Source organism: Mustela nigripes, chromosome 11 (assembly GCF_022355385.1).
Source record: "Mustela nigripes isolate SB6536 chromosome 11, MUSNIG.SB6536, whole genome shotgun sequence".
Lineage (NCBI taxonomy): Eukaryota > Metazoa > Chordata > Mammalia > Carnivora > Mustelidae > Mustela > Mustela nigripes.
This window is the reverse complement of record NC_081567.1, coordinates 1,352,445-1,373,864: the sequence shown is the minus strand read 5'-3', so window position 1 is coordinate 1,373,864 and position 21,420 is coordinate 1,352,445. Positions and strand designations below refer to the sequence as shown.

Here is a 21,420-nt window from a genome sequence, read left to right as displayed (position 1 = left end):
CACCAAGAGGACGCTAAGTCAGGGGCTGTTGCAGGTCCATGAATGCGCCTTTGAGCCTGTGCTGGTACAGGCGGTCTGGGTAGCGTGTCCGGATGGGAGGGACTGGGGTCCTGAGGGACCAAAGCAGTGCCAGGGCTGGCGCAGGACATGCCTGTGAACCCGTGGAGATCTGTTTGCCAACATGGATGAGATCACTGGGCCTCACTTACGGGGCAGTGCGCGGACGCAGCGTCTGTGACGGCATCGATCCTCCCACCCGTCCTTTGAGACTGGTAGCTTACCCCACTAGTCTGGGAACGGAGGATAGGGGTGAGTGCTCGGGCCTCCGGTGCCCAGCTGGCCCAGTAGAGCTGGGACAAACCAGCCCCAGGCAGAGGCCATGGAGCTCTGTGTCCTGCATTCCGCAGCATCAACCTCTCTGGGCGCCTGTTTGTAGAACTGACTCTCAGGCCCCACCAGACCTGTGGAGACGAAGCTGACCTCCCCCAAGCGCCCCAGGATGTTCGCATGCACAAGGGTATGAGAAGCATGCTCAGAGCACCTGGGCTTCTGCACGATGACTTGATTTTCTCCACATGGGCTTCCCAGGTGACAGCACGGAGGCAAATGGGGTACCTGTCCCCAGCTCAGGCTGAGGAAGAATCCAGGCCCCTAGGGAGTGAGAAAGGGCGGTGGGCAGCTCACAGGGGAGACAGCAGCTCTTCTCCTGGCATGGGCGCCCTTTGTGCAGGCCCTCCAGAGCCTCTCAGTTGCTGGGACCTAAGGACCCGGGGACCTTAGGTCGCTGTTGCCTTTCCTGGTTGGCCTCCAGAAGCTTGTCTCCCTCCGTCAACACATGGAGAAGGCATCTTGCAGTTGTGGGCAGGAGAAGCCATGCACCTCTTCCAGTGTCCTGACTCTGGTGCATGCTCAGCCTCAGCAGGTGTTCTCATAGGGCCCCACTGGGCACGCTGCTCTGTGGCTTGGTCCTCCCACTGTGTGGTTGGTACCGCCTCCCATGAAGCCTGGGTGTGCCTGCTGGAATGGGGTAGAGGGCTTCTGCACAGCTGGGGGCGTCAGCAGGCTCAGGGAGGGGTCTCTGGCCTCCCAGGTCTCCACTCACCTGCAGCTCAAGGCCAGGCCATTGTGGGGAGTGTCTGGATCACGGTTGGACCCTGGTCACACCCAGGCTGCTGGTTTAGAGCAACTCGGGGCCATATGGTGGCCTGGCTGGGTTTTGTCAGGTCATTGCGAATCTAAACAGTCATGAACGGTCATGAACTTCTTGAGGAGCCTGACCCCTGCCCTCTGTGCCCACAGGAGCGGGACGGCATGCGCGCCATCCTGGGTTCCTACGACAGTGAGCTGACTGCGGCCGAGTACTCGCCCCAGCTGACGCGTCGCATGCGTGAGGCCGAGGACATGGTGCAGAAAGTGCACGCGCACAATTCGGAGATGGAGGTGAGTGTACGGTGGGCGCAGGGCCAGCCACCCGGCTGGCTTCCGCATGCTGGCCCCGCTTGCGACCTGGTGGCCCGGGAGAGGGTGGCCCACCAGGGGACCGCTGCTAGTACAGTGTCACAGACAGACCTTCAGTTCTGATTGGAAAGGTTAGCTCCAGCCGTGCTGAGGGAGTCATCATAAATATAAGTGCATTAATAGCCATTTTATTACGACACATTTGGCTCCACATGAAACATTAATGAAGAGGGATTTGCAGGGAAGGCTCCCTGACACCTTCAGTCGTCCCTGGCATTTTTTTCATTGAGAGATTCCTCCTGTCTGTGTGCGCCCTGTGCGCCCTAATCAGTTAATTACGAGGCTGACAGATCTGGTACCTCTGGTGCCATCTGTTTGAGTTTTGTGTATGTCGGGTGAGGAAGGGCTGTCACTGACCGGCGTGGTTACCCCGTCTTAGCTCACTGGACCTGCACATCTGGCCCCTGGCCCTGAGGCTTCCAACATGGGCTCGCCCCTCCCACCAACGGCTTTTAGCAGAGGCTTTGGCGGACAGATGGGCACCCAATTTGTCTCAGCTCCCTGCCATGGGCCCCACTCGCCTCCTAGTCTTCCCTTCCTGGAGTCCTGCCTACTTGCTCAGGACTGGCCTAGTCTCAGCAGAGAAGGTCCCTAACTCTCTCCTCCCCCTTACTGTGGTCAGCAGTGTAGTACGGCATCACCCAGCCTTCCCATCCACCCACCTCTGGAGTCCTGGGCGAGTCTAGACAGGTAGAAGATGCCCAGACTTGGCCAGCGTCACTACCACCATGGTCTGTTCCTCTCTGTCCTGGTCACTGTTGTCTTTGCTCCTGGATGTGGGCACAGCTGGGCCCCTCCAGAAGCAGGCGAGCCCCTTGTTGGTTTCCTGCCCTTCTCCCAGGCCCCAGTGACCCAGATCTGCATTGGGAGAGACACTCCCCAATGCATAACTCTGGCTTCCTGGGATCCCCGTCTTTGAGGCTGGGTGCTGACCCTGAGATGCAGCCTCAGAGCCCGTTCACTGGCTCTGCTCCCTGTCCTGCCTGCTAGAACAGAGGCCCTGGTCCTCCCAGCAGAACATCCTGTCTGGTCCTTCTTCACGTGCCCTCCTCACCCTGTCGTCTACAACAGGCTCTGTTAGCCTCCACAGGAGCAGCACCCCCACACACACTGGGCCCAGGTTGCTGCCTGCAGGGTGGACCGAGCATAGGGAGACTGGCGGCCCACAGGTTACTGTCCCCTGGCCTTTCTGGAGCATCAGCAAGCAGGTGAAGTGAAGCTTACTCAGGTGTTATTGATCAGCAGCCCCCCCCCCCCACACACACACCCCAGCCTTTGGAGTGTGGAGGCCATGGTTGGGTCAGCGCATCCCCGGGGTTGGACCTGGAGTGGTCCCATCCTGCTCAGAGGCTTGGGTCTACCCATGTGGAGAACTGTGCGCCTCCCAGCCCCCACCAGGTGGCAGCAGACAAAGCCACGGGTCCTGCTCCTGTGTCCAGGCCTTGGGTGGGGACAGGCAGTGTCTCTTCATCCTCTGTTCCCACTCTCATTGCTGAGCCCCTCTCTCGTCATCTGTGCTGGAAGCAGGCTGGCTTCCAGGAGGCTGACAGGTGGCTCTCCGACACGCGTCCTGGGGGCGGTGTGGGGGTGCAGTGAGGGTAAGGGACACCATGGCAAGGCCTGCCATGTGCGCGATCCACAGAGCTCCTTCTGCTGGAGGACCGTGTGCCTGATGAGCTCAGTTTGGCTGCTGGAGCTGAGGCGCCTCTGCTCTCGGGGTTGTGCGCGGATCAGGATGAGGCGCGCATGGGAGGGGCCTGCGAGGAGCTCTGGCTCGTCCACTTGTGGGGATGTCCGTCATCCTCGCAGAGAGCCCACTTCGCTCATGCTGTCCCATGCTGTCTGGGCTAGTCTGGCTAGTTCTCCGGCAGCCCGAGGGAGGCTATTGCCCCCGAGCACCACCCAGGGGAGGTCTGAGTCAGGGAGAAGGAGGCCCAGCTTTAAGAACTAATCCCTTTGTAGTGAAAAGAAAGGGATTCAGAGGGGGTCGGTGGTGGGTCCCAGGTTCAGGAAAGAGTTGCATGAGCTCAGGGATGACGTGGAGGTGAAAGTGACCGTGCCTGCTGTGTCCAGAGCAGTGGCACCAAGATCAACCCACCCAGTAATGCCAGCAGTGAGAGGTGGGAGCACTGTGTGGCAGCTGGTGCCGAACAGCTCTGCCCCTCCCACTGTCACCGTCTGTGACAAGCTTCAGTCTCTGAATGGGTGGGCATCCTATCCCCCAACCCTCATGAAGGTGGGCCCATCCCCAGCCACTGTGCTGACCCTCTCTGCACAGCGGGCAGAGGAGAACCTCTGGAGGCATTTTGGTGTGGTGGGTTCTGGCCAGGCGGGGGACCAGGCTTAGGCTAGGGATGCAGCCCACCCCCCCGCCAACATGAGTCAGCAAACAGGGGTTTTGATGCACAGCTTCCTTGGGAGCCAGTGGCTGGGACAGAAGGAATGTGGTAGTGGCCGTAGTCCGTGAGTTGGGGTCTCTCAGGTTCAGGAGCCTCGTGGACTCCAGGAGGCAGTGGTAGAGCCTACCTTCTAGGTGGGACACCAAAACCCAGACATGGGCCTAGCAGAGCTGAGTCCTGCAGACGTGTGTCCCCATTGGTGGATGGAGAGTGGTGGGTATGGGAGGGTGCAGGTGGGTTCACTCTGTTCACACAGGCTCATGGAGCCCCTGGCTTTGTGGCAGCCTGGGGGGCCCAGCCCTACTTGCCCTCCTCCCATCTCCAGCCTGCCATGGCCTTGCCATGGGGTCTTGTGTCCTCACCACACCCTCTTGGGGTCCAGACCATCTACTGCAGGGCACCTCTGAAGCTGGGGTCTCTGAAGCCCATTTTACCCCTTCTCTCTGCTGTGGGGCTGCGCTCTAGAAAGGAGCCCCCAGCCCCTCCCTGCTGAGGCCCCAGGTCCTCGGAGGTGGCAGAGGGGCTGTGGCCTCGGCTCTGCCTGCTTCCTGACCCTCAGTGGGCAGCCAGCCCTGGCAGAGACCCATGGCTCAGCGAGTGGAGCTGTTCGTCCACTTTGGGCAGGGGCAGCACGCTGGTGCTGGGAGCAGGTGCGGGCACCCCAGCTTGGAACCTACTCTCTCGGTCACCCAAGCCATGTGCTGACCCCAGGCCCTGCAGGCCACGGGGTGCTGCTCTCCAGGGCTTGGGGCAGGGTTTCCTGTTCTTGGTTATTAAACAGCGATGTTTTACATACTAGGAACTTGAGAGCTTTCAACTGCCCTGAAAGGCCTGTCAGAAGTGTATTAGTTGAGAATTACATACGGACACACAGTGACAAGTTATGTCACTTCGTAGAACCTGGTTGTTAAGATTCCTTGGTGTCTCTCGGGCAAGACCTCTGTCACTGCACGGATGCACCCATCGTTTGGGGGACACACGCGGGCCCTGGACCAGCAGTGGTGCTCCGAGTGCTCACTGGCAAGGCCCCAGTGTTGCCTTCAGGGGCCATGGGGAGCCACGAAGTGCATGCAAGGAGATCACCCCACAGCCCTCGGGGTCTGATTACCGAGGCAGATTAACTCTGTGCAGCTCCCCGCCTCCCTGATGGATTGCCTGTCTAGAAGGCAGGGTCTAGGGGGACAGAGGGGGAGAACATGATCGTGCTGGAAGTCGGGTATGCATGATAGGTGCAGTGTGCGCATCTCTCTGCTCCCCACCCCCACACCTGCTGCTGCTTCCTTTTGTTTCCTTCCTTGTTTTGTGTTCTGCCTTCATGGCTGCCCTGTGTGTCTTCCCCTCCCCTCCCATTCTCTGCCATGGCTTCCCTCAACCCATCCCCATCCCTCACCCTAAGCTCCTATGTCTTCTCACTTGGGTTGGTAGGTTGGCTTTGCCCATCAAGGGCCAGAAAGTACGTTCTGTGGGCTCTGCAGCCACATGCTCAGCTGTGTGTGGCTGCTGAAAGCAGCTTTGGGCCCTCTGTGAATGGTGGGGCGTGGGCATGGGCATGGGTGTGTGCCCATAAAACTTTATTGACAAAAGAGGTGGGAGGCCTGGATTTGGGTGCCGGCTGTAGTTACAGGATGCCCGTTCCAGCCCCACTCTTCCTGGGACCCCTGGCATGCTGCTGCTTGTGTGAAGCCACCATGGTGGGGTGGTGGAGGGGCTAAGCCAGCTTAGCAGGTGCCCTTGGGCAGGCACAGGGAGAGAGCTGCTCCAGGGGACCCTCTGTTCAGTAGCGGGGAAGGTGGGGGTACTGGGAGTTTGACAAGCTTCCCTGCTCCTTGCGAGCCGCTGCCTTTCGCTCCTTCAGCTTAATCAGGTTGTTCTGATGTGGAGCACGTTTTGAGTCCGGCAGACACATTTCAGTGGAACAAGCTGGAAGTGTTGAGATTGGGAGAATCCCAGTAGCGTGTCTCTGGTGAAGTTTGTGCCGTTTTGCATGGATTTTGTTTATTCCACTTAATAAAGCGGCTGCAGAAGTTCGTAGCCTATGTCACGAACCTTCCTGTGTCGACAGAGCTATAAATATGCAGCTCACACCACCCTGATTCCACATATCAGCCTGATTTGTTTTTCTGATTTATTTAATTAAAACAGATTGCGGTGCTGCTGGCTTCATGAAGGTATGCGGAAAATCCCAATTTCCAATGATTCTCATGGGAGCCCGATGACGGTGCTCGGGTCCTCCTGTCTGGCCAGGGCTGGTTTGGCCTCTGGAGGAGCCCCAGTAGTTCCACAGGTCTAGGGCCCACTTTTCCTACTTAGGAAAGTAGCCACTTACTGTCCTTGCATGAAGAACTTGGGGTCACTATCCTGTGAAAAAAACACAAAAAACTGAAAAATCTGTAGACAGCATTGAAAGGCAGTCACTGTGTGGTGGACAAAGGGAGATGAGAAGGGGTCAGTGAGACGAGCCAGGCGCAGGGACCCCTCTTTGGGGAGTGCTCTCCGAGTGCATGGGCAGGGAGACTCACGGGAGACAGGTGTTGGGTGGAGGCTTGGGCTCTCGTGCTGAGGACTGAGGGAGGAGGTGGGGGAGTAGGGCTGGTGGCAGGCTCTGTGCGGACACATCAGCGGAGCCCTGGCCTCCGGGGTTGGGGACTGGCCCTGTTGGACCCCTGGGGAAGGGCGGACACTGGACTTGGCAGACTGGCATCCCAACCGCCCTGAGGCGGGAGTGGCGGATACAGATTGCATTCATCCAGCGGTACAGTGTGATGTTTAGGTGTCCACGTCTGTGGTGCAGTGACCACCACAGTCCAGCTTGTCACCCCTGCATCACCTGGCCTAGCTCAGCCGGTTTTTTCCTATAGCAAGAATATCGAAGATCTGCCATCAGCACATTTCAGGCACGTGGGGCAGTGCAGTGCTCTGGTCCTGTCATCGGGCTGTGCTCGAGGTCTCCAGGTGTTGTTCACCTCCCACCGGCAGGGTGCACGCATGCGCCCACACCTCCCCAGCCCTCCCACCCCTGCCCCTGGCAGTCATGTTTCTCTTCTCAGTTTCTGTGAGTTCAGCGTTTTCAGATTCTGCATGTAAGTGAGGTTTCGTAGTGTTTTTCTTTCCAGTTCTGTTTTAAGTATTTTTCACTTAGTGTGATGTCCTCCAGGTTCGTTCATCTTGTCACAGATGGCGGGGCCTACGGCCTCTTCGCTTCCTCGTCTGTTGGCCACTGGCGGGCATTGTGCCTGCTCCTGGGTCTCGGCTGCTGCGACCGGTCCCATGACAAACCCGGAGTGCAGGCACTGATTTGCGGGAGTGACTTTATTTCCTGTGGACATGCTTCCAGCAGTTGGAGTACTGGATCACATGGGTCATATTTCTATTTTTAATCTTTGGAAGAGCCTCCGTACTGTATCCCGCGGTGGCTGCGCCACTGCACATCCCCTTCAGCGCCGGGGTCTGGTTAGGGATCCCCACACGAACAAGCGTGAGGTGAGACCCCACGGTGGTCCTCATGTGAGTTTCCCTGATGGTGAGGGCTGCTGAGCATCTTCTCATGTGCTGGTTGGCCATTTGTATCCTCCAGTAAAGTTTCTATGTTGATCGTTTTCCCATTTTTAGTTGGGTGTTTGGGTTTTTTTGCTATCAGGTTGCACAAGTTCCTTACATGTATGGCATGTTAGCCCTTCATCCGATAGATGGTTTGCAAATATCTCCTCCCATTCTGTATTTTCTCCCATTGCCTTGAATTTTGCTGATGGTTTTTTGTGCTGTGCACTAGCTTTTGAATTGGTTGTAGTCCCACTAGTTTATTTTCACTTTTGTTGCCTGTGCTTTAGGTGTCAGATTAAAAGAAGTCAGTCACCAAGGTGAATGTCAGTGAGCTTTTCCTGTTTTCTTCTAGGATTTTTCTGGTTGCAGATCTTTGTTCTGTGTTGATTTTGTGTGTGTGGTGTGAGATTGGGGATCTGTTACTGTTGTTTTCCACGTGGATGTCCAGTTTTCTTAACACGGTCCCTCGAGAGCCTGTTCTTTCCCTGTTGCAAATCCTTGGCACCTTTGTCAAGTGCTAGTTGAGCATATATGCATGGGTTTACTTCTGGGCTTTGTGTTCTGTCCCATTGGTGTGCGTGTCTGTTCTTAGGCTGTTATGCTGGTTTGATTACAACCGTTTTATGGTAGTTTGAAATCAGGAAGTGTGATGCTCCAGCTTTGTTCTCCTTACTCAAGATTTCTGTAGCTACTCAAAGTCTTTTGCGGTTCTATACAAAATTTAGAATTCATTTTTATGTTCCTGTGAAAAAATATTGTGGTTTGCACTGAATCTATACTTTGCTTTGGTAATATGGACATTTTAACAGTCTTCCCATTCATAAGCATGAAGAATATCTTTTTATTTATCTGTGTCTTGTTATGTTTCTTTCATCAGTGTCATAGCTTTCAGTCTACAGGTCTTTCACCTCCTTGCATAGATCTATTTCTAAGTGTTCTATTATTTTTTTTTATGCTGTTGCAATAGAATTGTTTTCTTTTTTGAATTGTTCATTGTTAGTGCATAGAAACACACCTGACTTTTGCATGTCAATTCTGTATCCTGCAACTCTACAGAATTCACTGGTGAGTTCTAATGGATTTCTGATGGAGTCTTGTTTGCTACACGTTAGATCATGTCACCTGCAGGGACACTTTTACTAATTCCCTGCAGAATTGGATGTCTCTTACTTCTTTTTCTTATCTGATTGCTCTGGCTAGGACTTCTAGTACCATGTTGAATAGGAGTGGAGAGAGGGCATCCTTGTCTTGTTCCTGACCTCAGGGGGAGATCACTACCTTCTCACTTCTGAGTATGACGTGAGCTGTGGGCTTGTCCTGTGTGGTCTTTATTATGGTGAAGCACTGTGTGTTGATTTTTATCATTAAAGCATGTTAAGTTGTATCAAGTGCTGTTTGTGCATCTGTTGAGATGATCATATGATGTTTATTCTCCATCCCATTAATGTGGGACATCCCATTGACAGATTTGTGCATCCTTGCATCCCGGTGATAGATCCCACTCAGTCATGGTGTGTGACCCTCTTTTTTTTTTTTTTTTTAAATTTATTTATTTGGGACTAAAAACATACACATGTGGAGGGGAGGGGCAGGGGGAGAGGGAGAGAGAGAATCCTAGGCAGACTCTATGCTGAGCATGGAGCCTGACATGGGGCTGTCAGTCCCATGACCTGGAGATCACAACCTGAGCCAAAAATCAAGAGTCAGATGTTCAACCAACAGAGCCACTCGTGCACACACATTGTGACCCTATTAATGTACTGTGGAAAATGGTTTTCTAGTACTTTCTTGAGGATTTTTGCATCTGTGTTCATCAGAATACTGGACTGTGGTTCGGTTTTCTTGTAAGATCTTTGCCTGACTTTGGCATCAGGCTAATGCTGGCCTTGTAAGAATGAGTTTGGAAGTGATCCTTTCTCTGGTTTTTTGGAGGAGTTTGAGAAGAATTGGTAATAATTCTTCTTTAAATGTTTGGCAGAGGAGTGCCTGGGTGGCTCAGTTGGTTAAGCGTTTGCCTTCAACTCAGGTCATGATCCCAGGGTCCTGGGATTGAGTCCCATATCAGGCTCCCTGCTCAGTGGGGAGTCTGCTTCTACATCTCACTCTGCCCCTTCCCCCGGCTCATGCTGGCATGCTCACTCTCTCTGTTGCAAATAAATAAATGAATAAGTCTTTTTTCTTTTATTAAATAGATGTTTGGTAGAATTCACTGGTAAAACCAACTGGTCCTGGGACTTTTATGTGTTGGGAGATTTTTATTACCAATTCAGCCTTCTTACTTGTTACTGGTTTGTTTGGATCTTCTGTTTCTTCCTGGTTTATTCTTCTTTTCTGTCAGGTATCTGTGTGTGTGTGTGTTTTTACTGAGTTTTGCGCAAGTTTTGTCACTTTTATCTTTCCAGAGCAGTTCTTTGTTTCTGTCCTCCTCTATGGATAGTCGTCTCAGCCCGTGATCTGTGGGGTCACAGCGGAGACTCCTGCCCCACACCTTGCTGATGTCCCAGGCCAGTCCTTTGTTTCCTGTCTTGGAGCAGGAACGTGGTGACTTTGGGACTGGCTTCTTTGTGTCTGGCTCCAAATTAAACCTCTGTGACAGTGGTTCTTGAACTTGGTGCATGTCCAAAGGGCGTGAAGGGCTGTGGGTCTCTCCCTATAAGGCTGTGACTCTGGGAGTGTGGGGGTTGAGCTGAAACATTGTCCCTATGGCAAATTCCCAGGTTACCTGACCCCACTGGTCCCCACTCACACTCTGAGAGCCCTGCCCGCTGAACGGGAGGGACCAAGCCCTGCACTGGGTCCGAGGCACACCAGGGAGAGCCTCATGGTACCTGGGTATGCTCTGTGTATGGAGAGGTGTCGGCCGCTTGGGTCACAGCAGCAGTGGCCTCGGGGTATGGATGTCTCCTTCTGATGGGCTGCACTGCCACCAGGGTCGCCTGACAGAACCCGGGCCCTGGGCTACCATGCAGCCCCGGGAGCATCCTACCGCTGGTATGGCAGCAAGCTTGTCTTATGGCTGCTGTCCATGCAGGGTGGGCTCTTTGGGGCCTCTGCCAGACCAAAACCACGAGTGGGCGTGGGTTGGGGCCAATGACTGGTCGGTGTCTCCTTTTCCCTTCTTCTTGAAGTAGAGAAAAGGCAGGAAGTCTGAGAAGTAGAGAAAAGGCATTTGAAGTAGAGAAAAGGCAGGAAGTCTGAGGCTTCTGTCTCATTCCTTCTGTGCAGCCTGTGACTTCGGCGCACCCTGGACTCCCTGGGCTTGCACCTCCCTGCTCCTCTCTGTAAGGCATGTGGAGACTGTGTTCAGCATCTTCCCCAACCCTATCAGACCGTTCTCCCACTGCCCGTCCCAGCCTGTGGGTCGGCCCCTCTGCTGGGCCTGGGCTCCGCTGCCGGCGGGTGCTGATCCTCTGTCGCGGCTTCTCACCTCCAGATAAAAATAGCCACACAAGGTCTTGGCGCAGCCTCCACCTGTCACATGTGGCGCGTGGGCTTGGAACATGTGTCTGAGCGCAGTGGCCCCCTGCAGGCCTGGCTGGAGGACGCATCTCTGGAACAGGAAGGGCTGTGGGAGCTGCCGGGCTTGATGTGTCTCGTGGGCAGCCTTGTCTGCCTGATACGTGCTCCTGGGCCTGCCGCCTTCTGGGGAGTTCCTGGGCCCTGCACCCAATGTCCCTCTTCCCGTGCCGCCTTCATACATCCGCACTCCAGCCAGCCCCACTGCCTTTTGGGCCCGGGTCGGCTAGGGGGTGCTGGAGCTCAGGGCCTAGGCCGCCCAACGCTGTTGCAGGCGCACCTTCAGGATGTGCTCCAGCCTTGCAGCTGTGACGGACCCAGGGGATGGGGACTCCAGCCAGCCTGCTGTTCCCTGTCCCCCAGCCTCCCTTCTGAGCCCCTCTGTAAGCCTCACGCCTGAGAAGTCCCATTACCTCCGTAACCCCCAATGTGCAGGACGAACACCAGCGTGCTGGTCACATACGTCCTTCCCTCCTTTCCCAGTGAGGACACTGGGGTGCGGAGCCAGACTGGATGACAGGAGTGACATCTGAGTCCACATCTGGGGCACACGTGTGTTCCTCCAGCCCTCCACCCAGCCTCCAACACTTGAATGCTGGCTACAGGAAGGAAACAGCCCTTCTTGGGGTCCTGAAACTGTGGTCCACGGGCCTTGCTTGGACTGTAGGAAACCCAGGCAGTGTGACCACTGCCACCCAGCCCCTAGACCTTGTGTGACTGTCTGAGGGCTCCGGGTGCACCTTCTTTCTCTTCTCCTGGGTGTGATCCTGGCTTTCCCTGAGGCCTCAGTGTCTCAGGCGGCGCTGAGAGCCTGCCCGCTGTGAGTGGGACAGATGCCGCAGATGACGCAGCCTGCGCCCAGCCACCTGTGGCTGACGCGTCCGGGAGGTCTGATGGCATTCTCCTGCTCAGGCAGCAGCCTGGCCACAGCAGAAACCTCAAGGGGGAGGCGGGAGTAAGTCCCTGCGGAGGCAGGCTGAATGCTTCGAACAGATGCCATCCTGGCCGGCAACTGCTCTCATCGACAAGTGGCTTTCTGTGTAGACAGGCCACCCCGCGGGTAGACCTGGGCCCGCCTGCTGCCTTGGCCAGATGCTGCTTCCTGCTCCCAGCTGTTCCCCAGCTGTCCTGGACATGCCCCTCCAGGGGGGTGACACCTGTAGGGACAGTACCGCAGGAAGGAGTGACAAGCTAAGGCCCAGCGGATGGGCTCTCACCAGCGGCCTTGGGGTAGGGGGGGCTGGCAGGTGCCTGACCGCTCCAGTAGGCCCAGGCCCCGTAGGCTCTGCGCCTACATCAGGGCTGGGTGAGCATCTTGCCCACTTCCCAGTCTTCTGGAAAGACTGGTGTGTTAGAACGTTCTGGTGTTGGGTGTGAGCCAGGAGGTGCAGGGATCTTGGGTCCAGGGCATCCACGGGGTTGGGCGGATGAGGCTAGCACACCGCACAGGTCTCCTTGTCTGTGTGGCCTACCTTGACTCAGGCCTGGTCGCTGACTGGGCTGCTTTGTGGTAGCACACTCCAGGGTGGGGGGACACTTGAAGAGGTGCCTGGCACTGGGGGTGGCACATGGGGGCCCTGGACACCTTTCTGACCAGTGTTCCTGCAGGGCTGTCATCTGTCATGGGTGCACTTGGATGGACCATATTTACTGCTTGGGAGTGTCCCCTGGGCTGTGGCTAGTTCTGTTCAGTCCTGATGCGGCTGCATTGAGCTGTGGCTGCCCACTGTGCTGCCGCGGGGAGCTGCCCGCCTTGCCCTCTTCCTCCTGTCTGCCCACCCGCCCTTTGTCCCTGCTGGAAGCCCGGCTGCTGTGTGACAGGAGTCTCCTCTCCCTCGTCAGCACTGGGACCACAGTGCCCGCTCAGCATGCATATCCTCTCTCGCTGGTCCCCTGTGGCCTCTGTCCCATAATGCATAGACGCAGCCAGTGAAGGCTGCTAGAGTCTGGGTGAGGGTGACCAGTCCTCAGTCCCTTGGGGGCCTCTCTGCTGCCCCTTTCCCCAGCTTCCTCGGCACCAGCTGTTCCATGTGCATGAGCCAGAGGGCACACGCCCCCCCCCCCCCCCCCCCCCCCCCCCCCCCGCCCGGCCCCCGCGGGCCCCCCCCCCCCCCCCCAGGGGCCCCCCCCCCCCCCCCCCCCGCCACCCCACACCCATGGGTCTGGCCCTGAGGAGAGTCAGCCCACCCAGCAAGAGGCTTCACCCTATGCTGCCTGCCCCTACCCATCCCATCCCTCGGTCCTGCGGCTCCTCGGCTGTGGGCTTGTGTCAGCACCCCACCCCATGGCCTCCCCAGTCTGAGCCCTCCCACATGCTTGGGGTCCTGGACACAGAGGGCCTCCTACGGGGGCCATAGACAGGTTGTGGGGTGGTGTTTGGTGATGGTGTGCTTCTTGCTCTTAGAAACTTCTGCCTTCATGTAGTAGAATGAACCGTTGCCTCCTCTCTGACTCGTCCTCCAGGGTGCAGGGGCCTGTGTTCCAGCCTCCCTCTTGTCGGGGTGTGACACACACAGTCTGCCACAGTGATCCCTCCCTGCCTGTGGGCACACTTCCCTGTAACTCTGTCCTCTTGGTGGAGCACCTCGGGGGTGGGGGGGGGGAGCGCCCTCTGCTCTCCTGTCACCTCTGTGGGACACAGTAGTTGTCAGTGTCTGTCTCATTGAGCATGACAGGTACTCTTGCACTGTGTGGGACCTTTGGCCTGGCCAGAAGGGGGGTGGCAGAGCCTCCTGGCCTCACTCCCTAGGCGGCGTTATTTCTGACAGCTGCCCCGAGGTGGGACTTCCTCGGAGAGGTACAGGCCAACGCTTCATTCGCAAGATGGGATTGACTGTCCTCCAAGTCCCGTTTTTGCCAGCTCTTCTAGTTCCCTGGGATCTCTGCAGCCCTCACGGGTGTCTGTCAAAGTTGTGCCATTTCCGAGCCCCGAGTCATGCAAGGGTTGGAGAAGCACACCACCTGCATCTCTGTCTTGCAGGGACTGGGCTATTGAGCAGGGCACCGAGCATCTTGGATCAGCCTTTGCCTGTTCATCACGGTCTCTGCGCCCCTGCTCGCACGCGTCGGTGCAGAGACCATGGTGACGTGTCTGCACCCATCTGCAGTTCTGGTGGTGGGGCCCTCTGCTGCCCAGACTGCCTCGGTGGTCACCGCTCCATTTCTGTGGCTCGTTTGCCGAGTCTGAGTGCAAGAGCCTGGCTGACACCTGGTGTGCCCATGGGCAGACTCAGCCCTCGCCTTTCCTCCGTTCCTGGCTGACCTCACACTCGAGAGCTGTGTGGGGACGCTGGTGTCCCCACTGGGCACACAGACACACCACAGCCTGTGGGTTAACCCCTTGCCGTGGGGCACTGGGCAGTTTCTGATGGTGGCCACCGCAACACAGCTAGTCATATGTCCCGTGGTTTCCTGTGAACACATTTGTGGGTGGGATCCCTGAGTGAGAGGGGACGCATGTTAGACTTCAGGCAAAACCCAAGTCATGCTGCAGAGTGGTTTCCTAGTTTTAATCCCTGCTGTCTGTCCTGATGGCTGGGATCGCCCAAGTTCTTTGTCTCTGCTGGTGAGATGGGTGTGGGCTGGTGCTTCATGGCAGACCTCAGCTGGCCTGTCCCTGTGCTCGTTGGCACAGGTGCTTTGCCCTCTGGGAAACACCTGTCTTGTGCCCTCTTCTCTGTCGTGTGGTTTTCATTACTGCTCTGTAGCTCTGTCTCTGCTGTTGACCAGGAAGGTGGGGTGGGGTCATCCCCAGCAGGAGCCCACGTGGTGTTGGGGGCAGGTGGCCACACTGCCCAGGGCCTTCCACCTGGGGGGCAGCCTGCATCACTCCCCTCTCCCTGACAAGCCACGCACAGATGCCAGCCTGAAAGAGTGGGAGCTGCTCCCGCTTCCAGGTGGGCCACATCCCAGCTACGCAGAATGGCTCTTATCCTATCCCTGTGAGTGTGCATGTGGCCTCTCCCAGGTGGCCTTGAGTTGCAGCATGATGTTCCCTTGGCTTACTCCTTCAGTTTTCCTTCAGACGTCATGTCCTGCCCACAAGAAGTGGTCTCCACAATGCCTGCCAGCCTCCCTCCCCAGCTCCCCTACTGGCCCACCTGTGCTACCCCCCCACCCCAGCCAGCCCTCCACCCACCCTCCTGACGGCTGTGCCCATCCCTCTGTGCCTGGCCTGAGGTGAGGCCAAAGCAGGTGGGCTCTGGCATGAAGCTTAGCACTCGGGCCTAATGAGCAGTGTTTGGTTTGGGTTTTCGGCTTGGTGTTGTGGCTGGGGGGTTAGCAGACTGCACTGCTGGGGTGGTGATTTCCATCCCGCCTGTGTTCGCTGTGTTATCAGCTCCGCTCCTGGGAGTGTTGGTCACGTGGCCTTGCAAGGTATTGACAAGCGTTCAGGAGCCCTGGCCTCGTTGGCAGGGCTGGCGTGTTGGGAGTGGGTGTGCTTAGGGAGCTTGGTGGGTGCACCCAGATGTCGCGACAAAATGCAGGTCTCCCTCAGCCCGAGGACCCAACACCACCAGCTTCGTTGGCGACCACCTTCCAGCTGCCCTTCTGCAGACCTTGGAAGCTGGGTGCTGGGACCCCACTTGGTGCCCTGAGCATGGAGGCCGTGCATGACCTCTGCATGTCTGTTGCTTGTCGCTCTAGGAAGGACAGCGTGTCCAGTCTGCAGGCTGCTCTGGTCTCTGCTCAGGGTCAGGCTGTTCCTCGTGATGGCACGGACTCTATAGCGGTCACCTCAGCACCTGTGTCCCTGGTGCTTCTGCACAGAGGTGGCTACTGGCATGTAAGATAGTGGCCTCACAATTTGCTTGCTGCATCTGTTTTCACTGTTTTCTGGGAAAGGTATATGACTGCTTCTGTCCCTGCATGGCGTGTCCTAGACTGATGCTGCTCAGGAGGCATCCATGCAGGACCCCTGGCCGGCTGCTCACCATGCTTCTGGCATTGAGTCCAGGGGCACACGGCAGTGATGAGGGCCTGGGAACCCGGCCCTGGGTGCTGGTGGGCAGCCCCGGACTTTAGTCTGCTGCCTGTTTCACGGTGGTGTCGTGGAGACGTAGCATGCCTGCTGCACTGGCCAGGCTGGGAGGGTGGCCACCCCTGAGCTCCTGCCTGCGTTGCTGGGACCTGGCCTGGCCCTGCTGTTGTCCCTGGTCAGGAGCCTCCCTTGCATCTCTGTCCTGGGGTGGGCCAGGCCCCCAGGGAGGATCCTAGAGGCCCGTTTAGGGGACAGTGGCCGGGGGGCGTCAGGGGTTCTCCTGATGTTGGCCCTATTGGAAATGTTACCTCCGTAGCTTCCTCCAGAGTATGAGCTTGGCGGGAGGGCGTGCATTGTACTCCTGGTGCCAGGGGTGGGAGAACTCCATCAGGAGCATTTCTGTGCCCAGGATTGCATTGTTGCTTCCGAGGCTCGGCGGTGGACTTCCCACTGTGTGTCCCAGCACTCCACCCCTGTGTCCGGGCTGCCTCGCAGCCTTCAAGACCTCAGGCAGTGGGGTGGTAGGGGCAGTGGAGAGGGGCAGCGGGAGGTCCACTGACACCTGCTTTCTGTCTTGTCCTGAAGGCTCAGCTGTCACAGGCCCTGGAGGAGCTGGGAGGCCAGAAGCAACGAGCAGACATGGTGAGTCTCTTGGTGGTGGTCTCCATGGCCACAGGGAGCCCGGGGCGTGGGGATCTTCAAGCCTGGGCGCGGAAGGAATCATATCCCTGTCAGGCGCAACCCTGCGGGTCTCTGATGGTCACAAAGTGTCCCCTCGCAGAAATGCAGGAGGGGATGGGACGGGCATGGGGCTTGGAAGCTGGAGCCTGGCCCCCAGGGACTCTGATGTGGGGACCCCAGTGCCCTTTCTGCTCTGCTCCCTGACCTGCTTGACATGGAGCCAATGTGAAAACCCTTGTGATCCCCGCTTGACCCCCATGGCCAGGTGGTCATTCGGTAGTACCCTGGCTCTGGGCCCATGGCAACACCACCTCATAGGGTGTGCAGACAGACACCCGCCTGGCCCTGCAGCCCGCTTTGCCCTGTTGAGCCCTAGGTGTGCTTCTTGGCCGGGTGGCCTTGTGGCCGTATGCTACCTTCTTGGACCACGTTCCCCCAGGTGGGCCGTGTGTGGGGCTGGGTGGGCTGTGGGCCGGCACCACTGGCCCTGGCCTGGGTGCCCCACACCGAGAGAGACTTCCTTACCACCATCGGGGGACAGACAGCATTGCTTTTAAGGCATCTTTGTCTCATACGAGCTGCAGGCCCTGCCTCCTGCTCTGGCCCATGGTCTGCTCTCTGTGGGGACCCAGCCAGCAGATTCACAGGGAGGCCACAGGACACATGTGAGGTGCTGTGGGGGCAGCTCTGTCCTAGGCCACACACCAACTAGTTGGGGTTGGGGCGGGCTCAGGGACTCACTGGGGTTCCTGGTGTGCAGTCGTCATTTGTCAGCTCCTGACCTTGAGCAGGTTGCCTTTACCTGCAACACAGGAGTGGCCCACAGGTTGACATGTCCAGTCCTTGGGGATGTTTCATCCGTCCTACAGCCGCCCCCACCACCTCAGGCTATCCAAGTGTGTCTTATTGCCGCTGCCACTGTCTCCATAGTGGAGGGCGGGGCCAAGCTGACCTGAAACCTGCCCCCTTGTGAGGCAGGGGCCTGGGAATGAGAGGGGATGAGGCCCAGGCTCCAGAACCCGGGAGCCTGAGGCTGACTGTGCTCAGAGCCCCTAACTGGCGGGATGTATGGTGGGCATCGGTCAGACTGGCCATGCCAAAGGTAGACACAGTTTAGTTAGAGTGTGAGGCCAGAGGTCAAGGATGGCAGGATGGCCTCGACAGTGGGTAGGGGAGTCCCCCGTGGGATGGGAAGATTGGGGAGGGCAAGCCAGGAGATAAGCATGGGGGTCTGAGATGCTGTAGGATGTTGGGTGCCTAGGCCTGGGGTGTGAGCTCCCACATTGAAGCTCTCGAGACTCCTGGCAGTCAACCTAGCCAGGAAGGCAGAGCCTGAGGTTTGAGCCCTGTCAGGCTGCTCCAGTACTGGGACATGCGGCCCCACCTGCCAGGAGCAGGGAGGCAGTCCCGCAGCACCGTCCTGATGCCGCGCACTTGCTCTTCGATCTGTAAGTCAGCCCGCTCTTTTTGCCATGAGGGCCCGAGGGCACATCTGGTCCCCGCAGTGTCTGAGTTCTCCGCAGGGGCAGTCACTGTTGACCGAGGGGAACCACCATGCTCCGTGTAGAGGCTTTGCCCTTGTCTGGCAGGGCCCGGCAGGGGTGCTTGCCTCCGGTGAGCCTGGGGTAGGAAGCTTTGTAAACAGCACGGCCTAGCTCGCATGTGTGTGCATGACTAACAGACTGTGGGTGGGGGACAAGCCTGGGCTGCAGTTCGGCCTGCCTGGTTTCTAGACCTGCGGGGTGGGGGTGGGGGGAAGAAAGCCAGGGGGAGACCCTGATTTATGGGTCAACATGCATCATCCCCTCGGCTTTGATCTGAAGGGAAATGTGCCCGAGGGCATGTGTCCATGCCATGCACACAGGCAGGCGGAATAAAGATGGAGCCGTGCCGAGCGCAGGCCCAGCCCTCCTTCCCTGGCTCCTCGGGGTTTGGAAAGGGCAGGAGCTCCCATAGCGGGGCCACAGGGTCCGCTGCGTCTCGTCATGGGGATACCCGAGGGACGTGGGGCTGGAGGGCAGCTTTCCCACCTGTGTGTTCCCTTGTTCTCTGCCCATGAAGTTTCTTTTCATTGTGTAAAGCTCCCTTGAGCCCTGATGTACTGAAGCCCGGTTCCACCTCTAGACCGATTATACTGGAACTCGTGAGGTGGGGGACCCACTTCTGCCCAGGTGCTGCTGATGTCAGCCAGGGCGGGCGGCGCTCTAGACCTGGCGCCCCTGCCTCCTCTCAGGGGCCCCTCCCCAGCGCTGCGGGGCCTTTGGGGAACACGTTCATTGGGGAGCTTTGGGCGAAACGTCCCCATGGCTCCAGCCCCGCAGAGCTGGGCAGGCAGGTGGGGACCCGGCTCTTCCCCCAGTGTGCTCCTGGCTGGAGCCTGGAGGCGCCAGTGCTTGGTACACATAGGCGGGAGGTCTCAGGGATGCTAGCTCCTTTAGATCTGGGCTGTGGCTGGCAGCTGCCTTCTGATTGTCACATCTTGAGCTTGTGTCCCACTTGTTTCTCTTCTCTCTCTGCTTCCCGATTAGCAGCAGCACCCAGTGGAGTATAGCAGGCCTCCCTCAGAGGCCCCTGGGCCCTCCTCTTCCTCCATCCTCCCTGGCGGCACCTCTGCGTTCTGAGGCAGTGAGCCCAGGAGGGCCCCTAGCCCATGAGGAAGTAGGTCCAGCCCTGCTTGGAAACCCTATTTGGTGTGGCAGTTCGAAGCAGGGTCCATGGCCAGAGCTCCCTGTGACATGGGGACCAAGCCACTGTGGGTCTCACTCTGTGGCCCTCAGCCTGTTTTGGGGACAGTTGTGGCAATGGGTGTGATGGAGGGCACCTCTCATCACAGGAAGATGTGCCCCCCAGCCTCTGTCCAGGTGGGTTGGGGACGGCCTGGTTCCTGTGCCACCTGTCCCAGCCTGATGTCTCTGGGTCCTAAGTTGATTAACTATTTAGGAAAGGGGAGAAAAAAGAATATAAACATCTGTAGCTAATTGCAGATGACAAGACAAAGACAGTTTGCCTTTCTGTTATTAATTAGCAAATGTATGCTAATTAGGAAGCATGGCAGAATTCAGTCTTTTCTCTTTAAATGCAATTAATATCACAAGAAAAGATGTCCTGGGCCATAGTTGTATCGTTAACATCCCTCACCCTAATTAGACATGGCCAGGGGTGGCTGGAGAAATGAGCTTTTTGATTATAACTATGAAAATCCCTCTAATATTTTATGTACTCCAGGGAACAGGAAGTGAAGATTTCTTTTTCGATTTAAGGGGAATGACACTCCTCACGACTCTGGGTAATGATGCTGTCATCTGCCTTGAGTACCGTGTCCCCTTCTGGCTCCTGTGGGCTTGCACTGGCCAGCGCAGGCCCGTGGCGGATCAGCCAGGAAGGGCTCTGGCGGGAGAAGTTCCATCCATGCACTGGTTGCAACAGATGCTCCTGGAGTGTGCATGGTGTGGCCACATCCCAGCAGGGCAGGCCCATTGTCCTGGGCTGAGGAGCGTCTGTGAGGCCGCAGCCCTCGGCTTCCATGCGTCCTCTCCCAGCCTGCGGCTTCCATCCCAGAGCGCCAGCTGTGGCTCCGAGGGGCTGGTGCGCAGATGGTCGGAGATACTGGTGAGCGGCGATTTTCAGCTCTGCAGAGGGGCTGTGCACCCTAGCGTGTGCCTTGCTGATGGGTGTGGAACCGTGAGAGCAGTGGGGGGTGCTGGGAAAGCCAGGAGGAGTTGTGTGCACTCCCATTGTTCAGTGCTGGGAGCCAGCATCCGTATGTGCCTGCCGCCCGAGAACCAGGCCTTATCGCAGCCTCCCAGCGTTGCCAGCTGCCTTCCGGAAAATTATTACAAGAATCTCCTGGTTCTGTGACTGACAGTGACTCGTTTCTCGTCCCGGATCCATCCTGCCACGCGACCAAGCCCAGGTTGGAAGATTACCCCGCCCCCACCAGAGAACTTCATCTGTGGTGGGGGAGTCACGCAGGCTCATGGGGGACGTCATGCAGGGACCCAGGGCTGGTGGCAGCCTCGGATTTTGGCCAGCCTGTTCCCTCGCAGGGTTCTGCACACATAGAACAGTGTCTGAGTGTGCCACCTGCTGCTGAAGCCCAGCATGCTGGCTGTGTGCCTGGCTGTCCTGTAGGCTCGGGGTAGCCAGTGCGGGAGGTGGGCCTTCCCTGAAGGTAGCAGGGCTGCTAGCCGGCTGGTGGCCCTGAGTGGTAGTGCTGCCTTGTCCATACCCAAGGTGTCTTCAGGTGCCCAGTGCCCAGCATGGAGTGAGCACTCGACATGCAGTGGGGTTGACGTGGGGTGGGCATCTGCAGGCTGGTTGGTTCTTGAGTGCCCCGAATACCCACGGTGAGGGTTCAGTGTATTACTGCACACTCCCCTGGTGTGATGGGGAGCCGGGCACTGTTCCAAGAGCTTTGCACACGTCCACTCTCGGAGCCCTGCTAGGTGGCCCTGTTGTCACACCCCCCTTACTCAGCAGGAGGCAGAGGCCTGGGTCCCAGTGAGTTCCAGCTCTAGTGGCTTTGCTGTCGGCACACACCTCTGCCTGGGCCTTCAGCACTCCCAAGTGTGTGGGAAGGTCCCTTGTGTTCCTGCCTGCACCGACCCATGTGAGTACAGGCCATGTGGTCAGCGTCCCCATCTGGGAAGTGTCCGATGCCCAGAGCTTCGTGTGCCTTCCAGAATGGCTCTGCTGAGTGCTGGCCCCCAGGGAAAAGTGCCTGGGGTGGCTCTTTGGGAGCCAGGAAGCCATTTGTAGGGATGGAGGGAGAAGGGCTTGATGAAG

At 57.6% G+C, this 21,420-nt stretch overlaps 1 protein-coding gene across 5 annotated transcripts in view; it reads left to right on the top strand.

Annotated features, from left to right (window-relative positions):
- Positions 1-21,420, top strand: part of MAD1L1 (mitotic arrest deficient 1 like 1) — a 313,102-nt gene that overhangs the window by 164,614 nt on the left and 127,068 nt on the right. For all 5 annotated transcript variants that reach the window (XM_059414286.1, XM_059414287.1, XM_059414290.1 and 2 more), the window contains 2 exons: positions 1,300-1,440; positions 16,540-16,596. In XM_059414286.1, coding sequence (XP_059270269.1) covers positions 1,300-1,440; positions 16,540-16,596 — 198 coding nt within the window. The remainder of the gene's footprint in view (positions 1-1,299; positions 1,441-16,539; positions 16,597-21,420) is intronic.